Genomic DNA, 12,592 nt, shown 5'->3' on the forward strand with positions numbered 1-12,592 from the left:
GCGGACCGACCCCATGCCATATTTACATCTTTTTCCACAGACTTAAAGTCTTTTTTTTTTTTTTTTTTTTTTTGTGGGGTTTTTTTTTTTTTTTTGTGTGTGTTTTGTTTTTGTTTTTCCGACTTAACAGTTGCCCCCAGTGAAGAGCGGCAGAGGGGAAATGTCAACCACCAGGGTCAGGAAGGAGCCGCTCTGGGAGGGAGGGAGGGAGGGAGGGTGTCTTGGTGCACTTCTCAGAAAAGAAATCGCGAAGCCTCATCCTTCCGAGGCCGCCCACGGGGCCGTGGCTGCCCGGCTCCCGGCACGCTGCCGGCATCTTCACCGGGGCCGATAGCGATCAAAGCAAGAGTGTGCTCCGTGCCCCAGTGCAGGGGTCTCGGGTCCCTGCCCCGGAGGCTTTGCTGAGGGTTTTGTTCTTCCAAAGGGAGCTTTTTCTTTGGGTCCGCATCACAGAATTGTCCAGGTTGGAAGGGATCTTTAAGATCATTGGGACCAACCATAATCCTAACTCTGATAAAAACCATCACTAAACCATATCTCTAAGCACTGTGTCAACCCAGCTTTTAAATACCTCCAGGGATGGTGCCTCAACCACTGCCCTGGGTAGCCTGTTCCAATGCTTAATAACCCTTAAATAAGTCAAAGATGCTTCTTTGAGCTTAGGCTAAATTGGATAGATACTTTTTTCAGAGAATCATAGAATTGTCTAGGTTGGAAGGGACCTTTCAGATTGAGTCCAACCATCAGTTGAACACTGACAAAAACCATCACTCAACCATATTGCTAAACACTGCATCTACCCATCTTTTAAATACCCCCTGAGATGATGATTCCACCACTTCCCTGGGCAGCCTGTTCCAGTGTTTGATAACCCTTTCAGTGTAAAATTTTTTCCTAATATCTAATCTAAACCTAATCACATTGGGCTCGGTCCAAGCACGCTGCGTCGGGTGCTGGGATAAGCACAGCCCCAGCATCCCCCAACTGGGATGGGACCATGATGTGCTCTCGGCTGCCTGTGCTGCTGGCAGACGAATCTGACTCATTCTCTGTGTATAAAGAAAAAATGAGTAGCGCTGGGTCTCTGCCCTAGTGGGGCAAAACTGGATGGATGAGCATGAGGGCAGGGTGGATGTAAGCAGCTTTTTAGCCATGGAACTTTCTGCTGCCCTCCGGGGAGGTCTCTGGTGCCTCTTGGGACAAACTCATTGGATTTAGGGGGTGGAAGGTGAAGTCTTGGTTAGTGCTGCCTGCACAAGGCGCATCTTGACACCTCCAGGACTGGAGCTCACCCCAGGGACCGCTCTCCTTTAAGGTGTTGAGCACTTTGTGTGTGTGATTTTACTTATTGCTTCTCTCAGTTAGAGCCACCTGCCTGAGCTCTGCCATCCCAGCCTTGCTATGGGTTTAGCTGAGCAAGGGGAAGTGTTTTCCCACCAACACAGGACTTCCCAGTGCTCACACAACTTGGTAGAGTGGCAGTAACAGGGAGCACACCTCCTGCTTGCAGTGATGACAGGGAGCATCCCTCCACTTGCCTGGAGGGACACCCCAGGGCATCCTTGAGTTGCACAATCCCCACAAATCTGGGGTCTGCTTTGTATCTCATAGTGAGAAATGCTTTTTGAGGGCAACTAAAGAGCAAGTGCAAAGCCCAGGAGAAAGCCTGGTTCAAGCTTTCTGCTTGCTCTCAGTGGACATCCCACCTTGGTCCATCCTGGCACAGGGGAGGGTGCCTGGCAGGGTCTGATGCTGCTGGTTTTGAGCAAACCTGGGCTCAGGGGAACGCACCCATTTTGGGCTTTGTGCTGTGTGATGCTCTGCCATGGTGTAAAGCACTGCTCCCAAGTTGTCCCTGTGATTTGTGGCCTCTCCTGGTGTGGTGGCACTATTCACTGTCACGCCAAGCCAGCAGCAGACAGGGTGCACTGAGACAGAGGAGGCTGCAAATACAACTTCTTGGGACTGGGTTTCTCACGGAGCTGCAGCCTTTCCCCAGCCTGGGAACAAACCAAGTGCTGCTCTGCAGTTCATAAAAGCCCCTGGGTGCTACCACAGCGCCCAGCTGTGTCCCAGGCAGACGCAGGACATCTGCAGAGGAACAGAAAGGCACTTTTTAATGTCACCTGTGCACATAAGGAGCATCACCCTCCATGCCCAAATAACTTTTTTAGTCTGGATAACAGGGGATATAGCTTCGGGGACTAATTTTGCTTCCAGTGGTTGGAAAGTAGATGCTCCTGATCCGAACTGTGGGCAAAGGGAAGGGAATTCCCACTCAGGTCTGGATCCGCTGTCCTGAGTGATGCCTGGTGGTACCGGACACTTCACTTGGTGGCATAGTCTTTGTTTATTGTGTCCAGGATCTCCAAGCTGCGTTTTGTGCTTGAGACTATTTTTAGCAAGGACGCAGCTGGTTTGGTGTGACTTCGGTGAATGCTGCTTTGCCAAATTTAGGAGCCCAGGCCCTGGCAGCCTCTTGGCTCCCAGTGCTGTTTGGCTGCACCCCAGGGGAATCCCAATGCCTGGAGTTAAACAGAAGTTCTGATTATAGCGATCTTATTCGAATCTACCTGGCTGCATCCTTGTGCTTCAGCTCACGGTTCCTGTAGGAGACCCCAAAATTGGTGTAAATGGTATTTGTAAGACACTTCCCTCGAGCCCTGCCCCTCTCCCCACTCCCTGCCTGTCCCCCCAGCCCTTTCACAGCAGGATGCCCCATTCACACAGAGTAGGGCAGCGAGCTGCTGCCACCGCAGTTTCCTCCTCCCTCGCTAGAAGTGAGAGGAAGGAAAAAGAGCCTGCGTCTTGCTGGGCTATTTGTATTTGCGGTTACGCTGGCGCAGGAAGCGGCGTTCTCCTCGCCTGGCGATGCTCCCCGGCGGAGCTCAGCTCCCGTGCTCTCCCGGATCCCTCTCCCCACGGCCGGGCTTCCCCCTGGGCAGCTGCAGCGGGGCCGGGCTCTCTCGGTTGAAATAATCACAGACTCACAGAATTGTTGTGGTTGGAAGAGACCTCTAAGGGCATTGAGTCCAACCATTAACCCAGCGCTGCCAAGTCCACCACTAACCCTTGTCCCTCAGCGCCACCTCTTTTAAATCCCTCCAGGGATGGTGGCTCCACCACTGCCCTGGGCAGCCTCTTCCAAGGCTTTCAGTGAAGAAATTTTTCCGAATTTCCAGTCTAAACCTCCCCTGGCACAACTTGAAGCCATTTCCTCTTGTCCTATCACCTTGGGAGAAGAGTATGGGAGAATTAATCCTCCCAGCCGAAGCACATTGGGTTCTTTGAATGCTCGTGAGCCCAGCTGCTTCTTGCCGAGGTCAGCAAAGCTCCCGGCAGCTCTGACCACTTCTGCTGGGCCAGTTGCTTTCTTGTTTATCTCGCAGATGCTGGGGCTTTCCCTGGAGGATGCTGTGCTCTGGGACAATATTGATTTATTTGAGCAATTTGCCCAAGAATCCTAGGCAGAGCCATGGCTTTGACCAGGTTGGACAGGGCTTTGAGCAACCTCGTCTAGTGGGAGGTTGAAACTAGGTGGTCTTTAAGGTCCCTTCCAACCCAAACCATTCTATGATTCTATGGTTTATGGAAGGGGCTCAAAGGAAAAGTGAAGCATCACTGAATTACCGTGTCGCTGTGGCTGTATCTTTGCTGGCAAGATATCACCATCCGAGGTTGTGCTCTGGGTGTCAGCAAACCCAGCGAGATGCCAGGAGTACCGGTGGCAAATTAAGAATTGCCACTGTCATTAACAGCGAGTGCATCCCAGCTCCTTGGAAACTTTCCAGCAGGTCTTTCTCTGCTGGAAAATGTTGATTCATTGAAAGTAAAAAGTTGCGTGGCAGTGAAGGGGAGGGGTTTCCTATGGGGGAAGGCTCCTGCCCTGGCAATTCAGATACAAGCTGGGCATAAAACCGCAGAAATAGTGTGTGTCCTGGTGAAGGAATGCCTGTCAACGCGGGGGGGGCAAGTGAAGGCTGTTTTTACAACCTTAGCACTGCTGTGCTTGTCTTGGCCTCGTCCTTCTCCCAGTTGGGCCACAGCAGACCTCTCCCCTCATTTAAATTAATCTTGTTTAACGCTACAAGGTGTGTAAAGGTATTTTAATGGCATTTACATGCCCATATGTCTGATGAATTTGTAGCCTCTGCAGCTGGGAGTAACGTTTGAGGGACAGACAGCGTGACCTGTAGATGTGTGATGAATGCTGCTGTCCCCTTGCCAGCTCACGGCATTGTTTCTTCCTTGTTAGCTCCAGCACGACAGCCAACACGCATGGGTTGGTGTTTGTCATGTTTCTGTGACACTTAATAGACTGTCTGAGTGAAGAGCCACTGGATTTATGTTTTATTTTTCCTCTCTGATCCTTAGCCCCTCTTCCCTGGAGTAAGAGATGCTCTGTTTCTCTTGGTTTTCCTTTTGGACTGAGCTTTGAAGAGCCCCGATGTCAGCACCCCCTGCACCGGGCCGTGTGCGGTGTCTGTGCCGTGTCCGCTCCTGGTGAAAGAATCCATGGCCATGTGGGATGGGGGAGATGCCTGGGCCCTTGGGGAGGAGGAGGAGGGAGGAGAAAAAGGAGGAGGAGGAGAAAGAGAAGGAGGAGGTGCTGCTGCCTTCTTGGTCTGCAGGTCTGGAGCTGGAGAACAGCTCCTCCTCCTCCCCTGGGATGCTGCGCTGGGATGAATGGAGGCACCCGGCAGCCTTCACCTGGGTCATTTCCTCTACCGACCATCTGGGAGGTGGCCCTGAACGCCAAGAAAAGCCACGGCCTCGGGAAACACCTTGGGCCATTGTCACCCGTGGGGTCCCAGCAGCGAGAGGCAGATGTCTGGGGATGGAGGCTGGGGGGTAGGTTTCGATCAAATGGGGTGAAGGACCCTCCATCCCTTTGCCCAGCAATTTTCTCAGTGTCTGGGTAAACTCCTGGTGGGGTTTTGGTACACTTAGTGCAAGTGTGAAGGTGCTAAGAGGTGGAATAAATGCTGGGCAGGTTTAGCAGCGATGCTGATGTGAGGTCTGACTGCGCTGATGCTGATGTGGTGGGGAAACTGGTCGGGGGCTTGCAGCATCTCCCCTCGGGTGTGGTGCAGCTGGAGGGTGCTGGACATGTTCCTGGCAGGGAGCTGAATTTTGCAGCATTTGAGGGAACTTATTTATGGTTGGGATAGAGCATCTGGGGCATTTGAGCCTGGGGGTGGCAGGGTCGGGGAGGGGGCGTAGCAGTGGGTTTTCTGTGCTCAGACATCCAGCCGTGCCACACATATCTCTCCAGCCTCAGCAGCCCACACAAAAGGGTGTGTTTCCCAGCCTCCTGGGGAAGAGGCATCCCACCCAGGCTTCATGAGCTGCTGGGATATGAAGTGATGCCACTGAGATAAGCACCATTTGGCCAGCTCGGATCTGTCCAGAATGAGGGCACAAGGTTTTTTCCTCTGCCATGATCTGATGCAGGCGGTGAACACCTTTGTCCTGACCTTTTCCCATTGTTGGTCCCTCCTGTGACCTTGGAGGGGGCTGTGAGTGATGGTAGCTCTGTCTCTCCCGCAGCCGGGCTGTGCCTCAACTGCTGGAGCCTGCAGGAGCTGGTGAGCCGAGATGCTGGCAACTACCTCATCCTGGTGGAGAAGATCCTTGGCAAGGCCAAAGAGGTGAGTTGGGGGCTGCCAGGGGGGATCTGCCAGCTTTGAGGTGGCAGCAGCTCTGGGACTTGCCCCAGGTGGAGTTTTGCTGAGCTTGGCTGATGATTTTTGGGTTGTGGTAAGGTATTGCTGGAGCACCGGAGCTTGGACTTGGGTGACGCTGGGTGGGCAGGTCCGAAACGCTGGTGGGACAGCCCCGTGTGTCCTGCTGGCTTTCAGCATGTGGGAACTGCAAGGGAAAGTCCCAGCTCCAATACCTGCTCCTCAGGCAGCCCCGCAGATCCACGGGGAAGGGGTTTGATTTCGCAAAGCGATGCTCAGTGCCGTGGTAGGGGCAGCCCAGGTTTTATGGTTTGAGGAACCCACAACAATTTATTGTCGTTTAGACAATTAATCTACCACCCAATGACCCCTGCCCACCCAGGAAGGGAATTAGGAAAAAACAAGGAAACCCAAGGGCTGAAATTTAAGCATATTTGATAGAATGAGACTAGATAATTAACATTAATAACACTAAAGACCAAATATTGATCCCCAGCCCATTCCCCAGCAGAAGCCGTGCTCTCCCCGCAGGGACAGCCCGTGTGGGACCCTGCGAGCGCTGCGGCTTCGGGAGGAAGGGAAAGGCTCAGGGACCTGGCACCGGGGCAAGGAGTTCTCAGGGTGGCAGCCATCAAGGGAGAGAGAGAACTCCTCAGCAAACTCTCTAATTTATATCGAATGTGACATTCATGGTATGAAATAACCCCATTGGCAGCTTCGGTCGAGTGCCCGGGTTTCGCTCCTCCTCATCCCTGCACCTGGGGAGCTCGGAAACACTGAGACCTTGAAACCCACACGCCATGGCTGGCTGTAAAGTAAATATTTTCACAAATTCAGACACTGGAGTCATCTAAAAGTGCAGTTCTCCCAGGCATTAGAAGAGAAATCAGTCCTGTGTCGCTCAAACCAGGACGCGGGGTCGTAGGGCTGCACGGATGGAGCCAGCCTTCCCCTGACTGTCCCAGCTTACGCCTGGGGAGCTGCTAGTCCAAATCAGAGCATATTGAAGGTTTCCTGTTGTTTTTTTCGTGGAAACTTTGCCATGGCTCTGGCGGGCTTCCTGCGGGAGCTGGGATGCTGGTGACCACTCAGGGTTCGCAGGGCATAGCAGCAGTCAGGGTAAGCCTAGTGGGGATGTGAAAAGGCCACAGGGCTGATGGTATTGACCTGCAGTGGTCCCATCATGTGCTGGAGAAGCTCAAGGCTTCATCAGTTGAGCAGGGTTGGCTCAGGCTGTGGCCGGGAACACCTCGGAAGAATCTCTTGATGTGGCAGGAAACCATGATGTGTTTCCTAAATCCGCAGCACTGGGATTCATGTGATGGGGTAAATGCTGCCTTTCATTTTCTGGGGGAAAGAAAGGCTCTCTGGCTGCCAGGCTGTGGAGCTGATACCAGTTAAGATTAGCACAATTTGATTTGATCCATTTATTATTATTTTTTAATGGCTGGAATTGATGTAGTCTCAGATAGCATTTTATTGCCCTAGGGTTTGTGTAAGCGTTTATTGCCCTTTGTGCTGTGCTCAGGAACAAGGGGGGAGTGTCTGCAAGCATATCCTTGAGCCATCGCTGTCCCTCGGTGAAATAATTCTGCTGGCTCCTCACCAGCAAAGGCTGGGACAAAAATCATAGAATCATAGTATTGTCTAGGTTGGAAGGGACCTTAAAGATCATCTAGGCCAACCATCAACCTAACTCTGACAAAAAAAAAAGAAAAAAAAAAACCACTAAACTGTATTCCTGAGGGCCATGTCTTTTGAACACCTCCAGGGATGGTGCCTCAACCACTTCCCTGAGCAGCCCATTCCAATGCTGAATAACCCTTTCCATGAAGAAATTTTTCCTAATCTCCAATCTAAACCTCCCCTTGTGCAACTTGAGGCCGTTTCCCCTTGTCCTATCTCCTGTGACTTGGGAGATGAGATCAACCCGCGCTTCTCTACACCCCCCTTCAGGTAGTTATAGAGTGTGAGAAGGTCTCCCCTCAGCCTCCTCTTCTTCAGACTGAACACCCCCAGCTCCCTCAGCCTCTCCTCATAAGCCTTAATCTCCAGACCCCTCACCAGCCCTTCTCTGGACCCACTCCAGCCCCTCAATGTCTTTTTTTTGTGGTGAGGGGCCCAAAACTGGACACAATGGGCCCAAAATTGGACAAAAATCCATGGTTTGCCCGGTGCTGCTGAGCTTTGCAGGCCGCTCGCAGGGGCTGGGCTGGCTGCCTGCCTCTCTGAACAGCCTGCCTTGGGCCTTCCAAAGCATTTGGTGCAGCCCCACAAGGATGGGGAGCATGGGAGGGCTGGGAGCTTGGCCAGATGTCGAGGGTAACGGCAGCACAGTCTGTGCTGATCTGCCTGTCCCATCGGTGTGGGGCTTTAGGGGTTGTTTTCCCTTGGAGACAAGGGATAACGATGTGATGGTGTGGGTTGGGTGCTCGGCTGCGCTGTCGGGGAGTCTCCCAGCACCTCCAAGGATGCTTTTGGGTAATGGCTCATGGCGACCACCACCAGCTCATCCTTCTGCCCTCGGGCTGTTCCCTACAGGTGCAGGAGAAGTGCGACTACGACCTCGTACCCCCCCTGGCTCTGCTCTTCTACTATGCGGTCCTGTATGTAAGTCTGAAGGCTGCTGCTCCTAGCTTGGTCCCAGCCTGTGGGGAGGCAGCGGGGGTGCCACAGGACAGTCACCCAAATCGGGGTGGCTTTCTTCTGAAACACCATCGTCTGCTTTGATCAATTCATCTCAAAAAAAACCCCCAAAAGATCATGTATGAATCTACAGGGATCAAGACCAGGCAACCATTGCACAAGCTGAGAGATGAAAAAAAAAGAGCTTCAGTGGCTTTTAAGCTTTTTATTTAAAGATGGGCTAATGAGAAAGGGAGATGGACAATATCTCTGTGCAGAAAGGAAAATTTTTTTTCATTACCCTTCATACTTGTGCAAAATATATAGGCAACGCTAATGAAAAGAAGGAGTGGAACCTTCACAGGAAATACTTTTTTTTATTATTATTATTATTAGCACAATGCATCATTATCCCAAGGAAATCGTTGCTGCCAGATCTTGCAAAAGCACAGGCTGTAATGCGATTCATCTGTATGGACCTGTGGCTGTTAAAAAGAAATTTATATATAGGCTTTGGCACGTGAGCTGCAGCCGGGAGGTTGGGAGGGTGCAGAGCGGATGAAGCTTTCTCGGAGCTGTGCCCAGAGGGGATGCTTTGACCCTTCCCTGGGAGAGGACCGGGGTGAACCTCTGCTCCGATCTGCTTCTCCTCCTCCCACTTCCAGCCTACAACCCTCGAGTTTTTACGCAGCGCTCGAGGTCTGTGTCCTTTCTCCCTTTCTAACCCTGTCTCCCCATCCCCTGCAGGCCCCCCACTTCCCACCAGGCTCTGACCTGCTCCTGAAAGCCGCCAGCATCTACCACAGCTTCCTCACCTGGCCCGTGCCCTACTGTGACATCTTCCGTGAGCTGCTCACCTTCATCAGCGATGAGCTCAAGGCCCCCGGTGAGCGTTCCCCCCTGCCCCGGGGTCTGCATCTGCTGCTTCCTCAAAAACTGACCACCCCGTGCTTGTTCCTGAGGCTCTCCTGCCGTTGCTGTCTCGTACCCCATTTGCTTCATGAATCCCTTGAGTGTGGTGTCCCCCTTTACCTTGTGCATCCCAAAGCTCAGCTTTTCCAGGAGGCAAGGACCTCTCCCTGCATCCTCTGGATGATTTTCCCTGGTGGTCCAGCACAGGGTGAGACCAGATTCCTCTGGAGGAGCAGGGCAGGGTTGGGTTTTTCGTGGCTGCCTTGCGTGCAAGGTGGTGGGAGAATCCTAGGGATCCTCACTCAGCTCTGGATCACTGTGAATTAGCGAAATGTGTAACTATTTCCTGGCTGCCTTTCAGTCTGGTGGGTCTTTTCCATGGCAAAGCACGTGCTGGCTGCTCCCGCCCAGCCCTGGGCTTTGTTTGAGGAGATGCTCGGTGGGGTGATAACAGTGGGTCCATTCATTGGCATGAAGGTGGCTGGAGCCTTCAAGCCTGCCCTTGCGTGGAGATTTCCATAGGGCTGAGGGACTCCCCGGCTCTTTCTTTACAGCCGAGACACTACCTTGTGATGCGGCTTTGGGCACATCTAACAGCAGCAGCAGTGCTCCTCTTAATTAAGGGCTCCTCATAGATTTCCTGTTGTTCCCAATGGAGCAGCTCTTCCAATTATTTCTAAAAGGCCCTTTTCTCCTAATCTCCCCGTCTTTTGGTGCCTTACGGAGAGCAGTTATCACACAGAGCAGATTTCAGCCCTTGTTTAATCCAGCGTGGGGCCGTGGCAGCAAGGCTGGCTCTGAGCAGGACTTGGGAGACCTTGCACATGGGCTGTGGCTGAGGCTGGAGGTGCTTCCCCATCTCCTCAAAGCTTTGGAGAGCCCTGATGGGGACATGAAATGCAAGGTCTCCATCAAGGCAGCAACATCCTGCAGAGATGGGAGATCATAGGTGTAGATGGGATGAAAAATGCTTTCAAAGGAACAAAAAGATTTAAAAAAAACCCCAAACCTCTCTGCAGTGTTGGCCCTGGACTGGTTGATTTACTCCCAGCTCAAGGCTCCACCAGTATAAATGGCCATGGTCACCAGGCAAGGTCTGGCTGGGTTGTGGTGCTGTGTCCATCCTCCAGCTCCAAGCTGCAGGGCCAGCACAGACATAGGGACACTCATCCCATGCTGCTGCAGCCATGGACTTCCCCAGCTCCTTCCTGGTCACTTATTGCTGTGACACTGGTCAGGCCATGTTTTGCAGACCACTGGGAAAGTCCCAGTGCTGAGGGTGGGGGAGGAGTTGTTTTGCTACATCCTGTGCCATCACCACCATCACCAGTGCCAAGGCTGTGTGAGCTGGAGACTTTGGTCTGAAAGATTTTCCCCTCCTACAAGCACATGAGATTCCCCCACCCTGCCAAAAGATACCATCTAGGAGATGCTGGGGCTGGGGAGCCCAGTGCTGCCCCCCAACTGGAGTTAAGAACATCAAGAACGTGTCTTCTGCTGGTGAGCAGGACCTTTAACACTTGTGGCATGGCCTCTGTGACCTGCCACGAGGCTGAAGCAAAAAGCTTTTTATTGAGATGAGAGTAAATATTAACTGAGAACAAGCTGCTGTTAATATTTGCCAAGAATGCGGTGGCTTTTATCTGCAGACTGGAGCGGATGCCTCTGCAAGAGGGGTGACTGCTCAGGGGGCCTGTGTGGATCAACATGAGGTGCCCCTGGGTGCTGGGTCCGCCCCATGGATGCTGCTCCTGGGCTGCTGAGCAGCAGCTGGGGTTGGGACGTGGCTGCCCTCGGTGACAAGGGTGCTGGATCTTGCTGCTGGATCTTTCCCAAGATGTGCCCCCAGTCTGGATCTTTGGGGGTGAGGTGGGCTTTGCTGTTGCCAGTACCAGTCCATCTGATGTCACCTTGTTGGGGTTCCCGATGGCACCCTGAGGACAGTCCTAGGGAAGCGTTCTAGGGATATGGGGTGCCCACGCCAGCCTCTTTTCTGCTGGGACCAGTCTGGGCTCCATCTCTGTGGGAGGGAAGGTGGCAGTGACCTGCTGTCCATTGGCGAGATCCGGGGCCTGGGGGGCTAAAACAAGTGGCAGAAGCTGCTAAATGTCATCCAAGCAATTCACATCCCCCATCAGCAGCTCTCCTGTCCCCTCCTCGGGTTGCTTTTCCATAGCTCTGGGCTTTTACTCTTTACACCCCAGTGGTCCCTTGCTCCTCCACTGGTCCCCTTACGTGGTGGCTGTGCCTTATCCCCATAAGCTCTTTTGGTGCCACCATACCTGCTCCAGGGAGCAGGTCAACTAGGTCAGCACCGCTTCGGGAGACAAAATCACCGTGCTCCTGGGGCAGAGCGGTCTGCAGTGGGGCCATGGCTCATGTCCTCTGATTTCTCTCCCCCAGGGATCTCCTTCCAGAGGCTGGTGAGGACAGAGCAGGGACTGCCTGTGAAGAACTACCAGAGCTCCACCGTGTAAGTGTGGCCGTGGGCACTGCTTGTGCCACCCTGTAGCATCCGCGCGGTCTCTCACAGGGGCTGCAGTGAGCAGCATCTCAAAAGTGTGAGTGGTGGGTGCTGGGGAGAAGAGCTGGAGAGCTGGGCTGAGCTGTGGGAAAGGACGAGGAAAGTGATGTCACTGGCTGCAGGCTCCCCATGTGGGTTGTCCCCACAGCCCTGCTCACTGCAGGGCTGCAGGTCTGGGTGAAAGCAGCCAAGGAAGGCAAAGCCTCCTCCACAGGGAGCTGTTGGTCTCATCACACATTGGAGAACGGCCAGGAGACACTCGGTTTGGGAACCACCACCCTGAAGGGGGTCAGAAGCGAGTCCATCCCAGTGCAGTGATGACTGAAAACCTTGCAGCTCTGAGCGCAGCCAGACGTTGCACCATGTTTGAGGGCAGAGACTCTCCTCTTGCCAGGGCACCTCATTTGTAAATAGGAAAATGAGCCCAGGTGGCGTGTGCCCTTCCTGGCTGCGGTGCCAGCCCCAGGGACAGTCCTTGGTGTACAGCCGCTCCATGCAGGAAGGCTCCCCTGCTGTTTTGACCTGTCCACTGATGTCCTGCAGCTCTGGACCTGCACCCGAATCCCACCCAGCTGTGCTGGTGCTGCTGCATTGCTTTTCCAGTACCGGTCTGATGCTCTACAGGTTTCTTTATAGGGGTGCAAGTGCAACCACCGATGATTTACAGCAGGATGGCTGTATTTGCATAAAAAACCCCGAAAACTTGGCACAGAACCGTACACAAGCTGAACTTTCAGTTTATTGAAAGCTTGTGCCCATTGCTAAGCTTTCTAGACCCAACCACAACAGAGCACATCCTTAATTCAGAGCCATCTTTGCTCAGAGGTGGAGTGTTCTCCTCCACGAA

At 53.2% G+C, this 12,592-nt stretch overlaps 1 protein-coding gene across 4 annotated transcripts in view; it reads left to right on the plus strand.

Annotated features, from left to right (window-relative positions):
- PIK3R5 (phosphoinositide-3-kinase regulatory subunit 5) overlaps positions 1 to 12,592 on the plus strand; it is a 36,303-nt gene that overhangs the window by 7,933 nt on the left and 15,778 nt on the right. For 3 of the 4 annotated variants that reach the window (XM_014960126.1, XM_014960125.1, XM_014960127.1), the window contains exons 3-6: positions 5,551 to 5,651; positions 8,226 to 8,294; positions 9,057 to 9,195; positions 11,625 to 11,694. In XM_014960126.1, the coding sequence (XP_014815612.1) occupies positions 5,551 to 5,651; positions 8,226 to 8,294; positions 9,057 to 9,195; positions 11,625 to 11,694 (379 nt within the window). The remainder of the gene's footprint in view (positions 1 to 5,550; positions 5,652 to 8,225; positions 8,295 to 9,056; positions 9,196 to 11,624; positions 11,695 to 12,592) is intronic. The other variant, XM_014960128.1, reaches the window with a different exon arrangement.

Source organism: Calidris pugnax, unplaced genomic scaffold (genome assembly GCF_001431845.1).
Source record: "Calidris pugnax isolate Ruff unplaced genomic scaffold, ASM143184v1 scaffold463, whole genome shotgun sequence".
Lineage (NCBI taxonomy): Eukaryota > Metazoa > Chordata > Aves > Charadriiformes > Scolopacidae > Calidris > Calidris pugnax.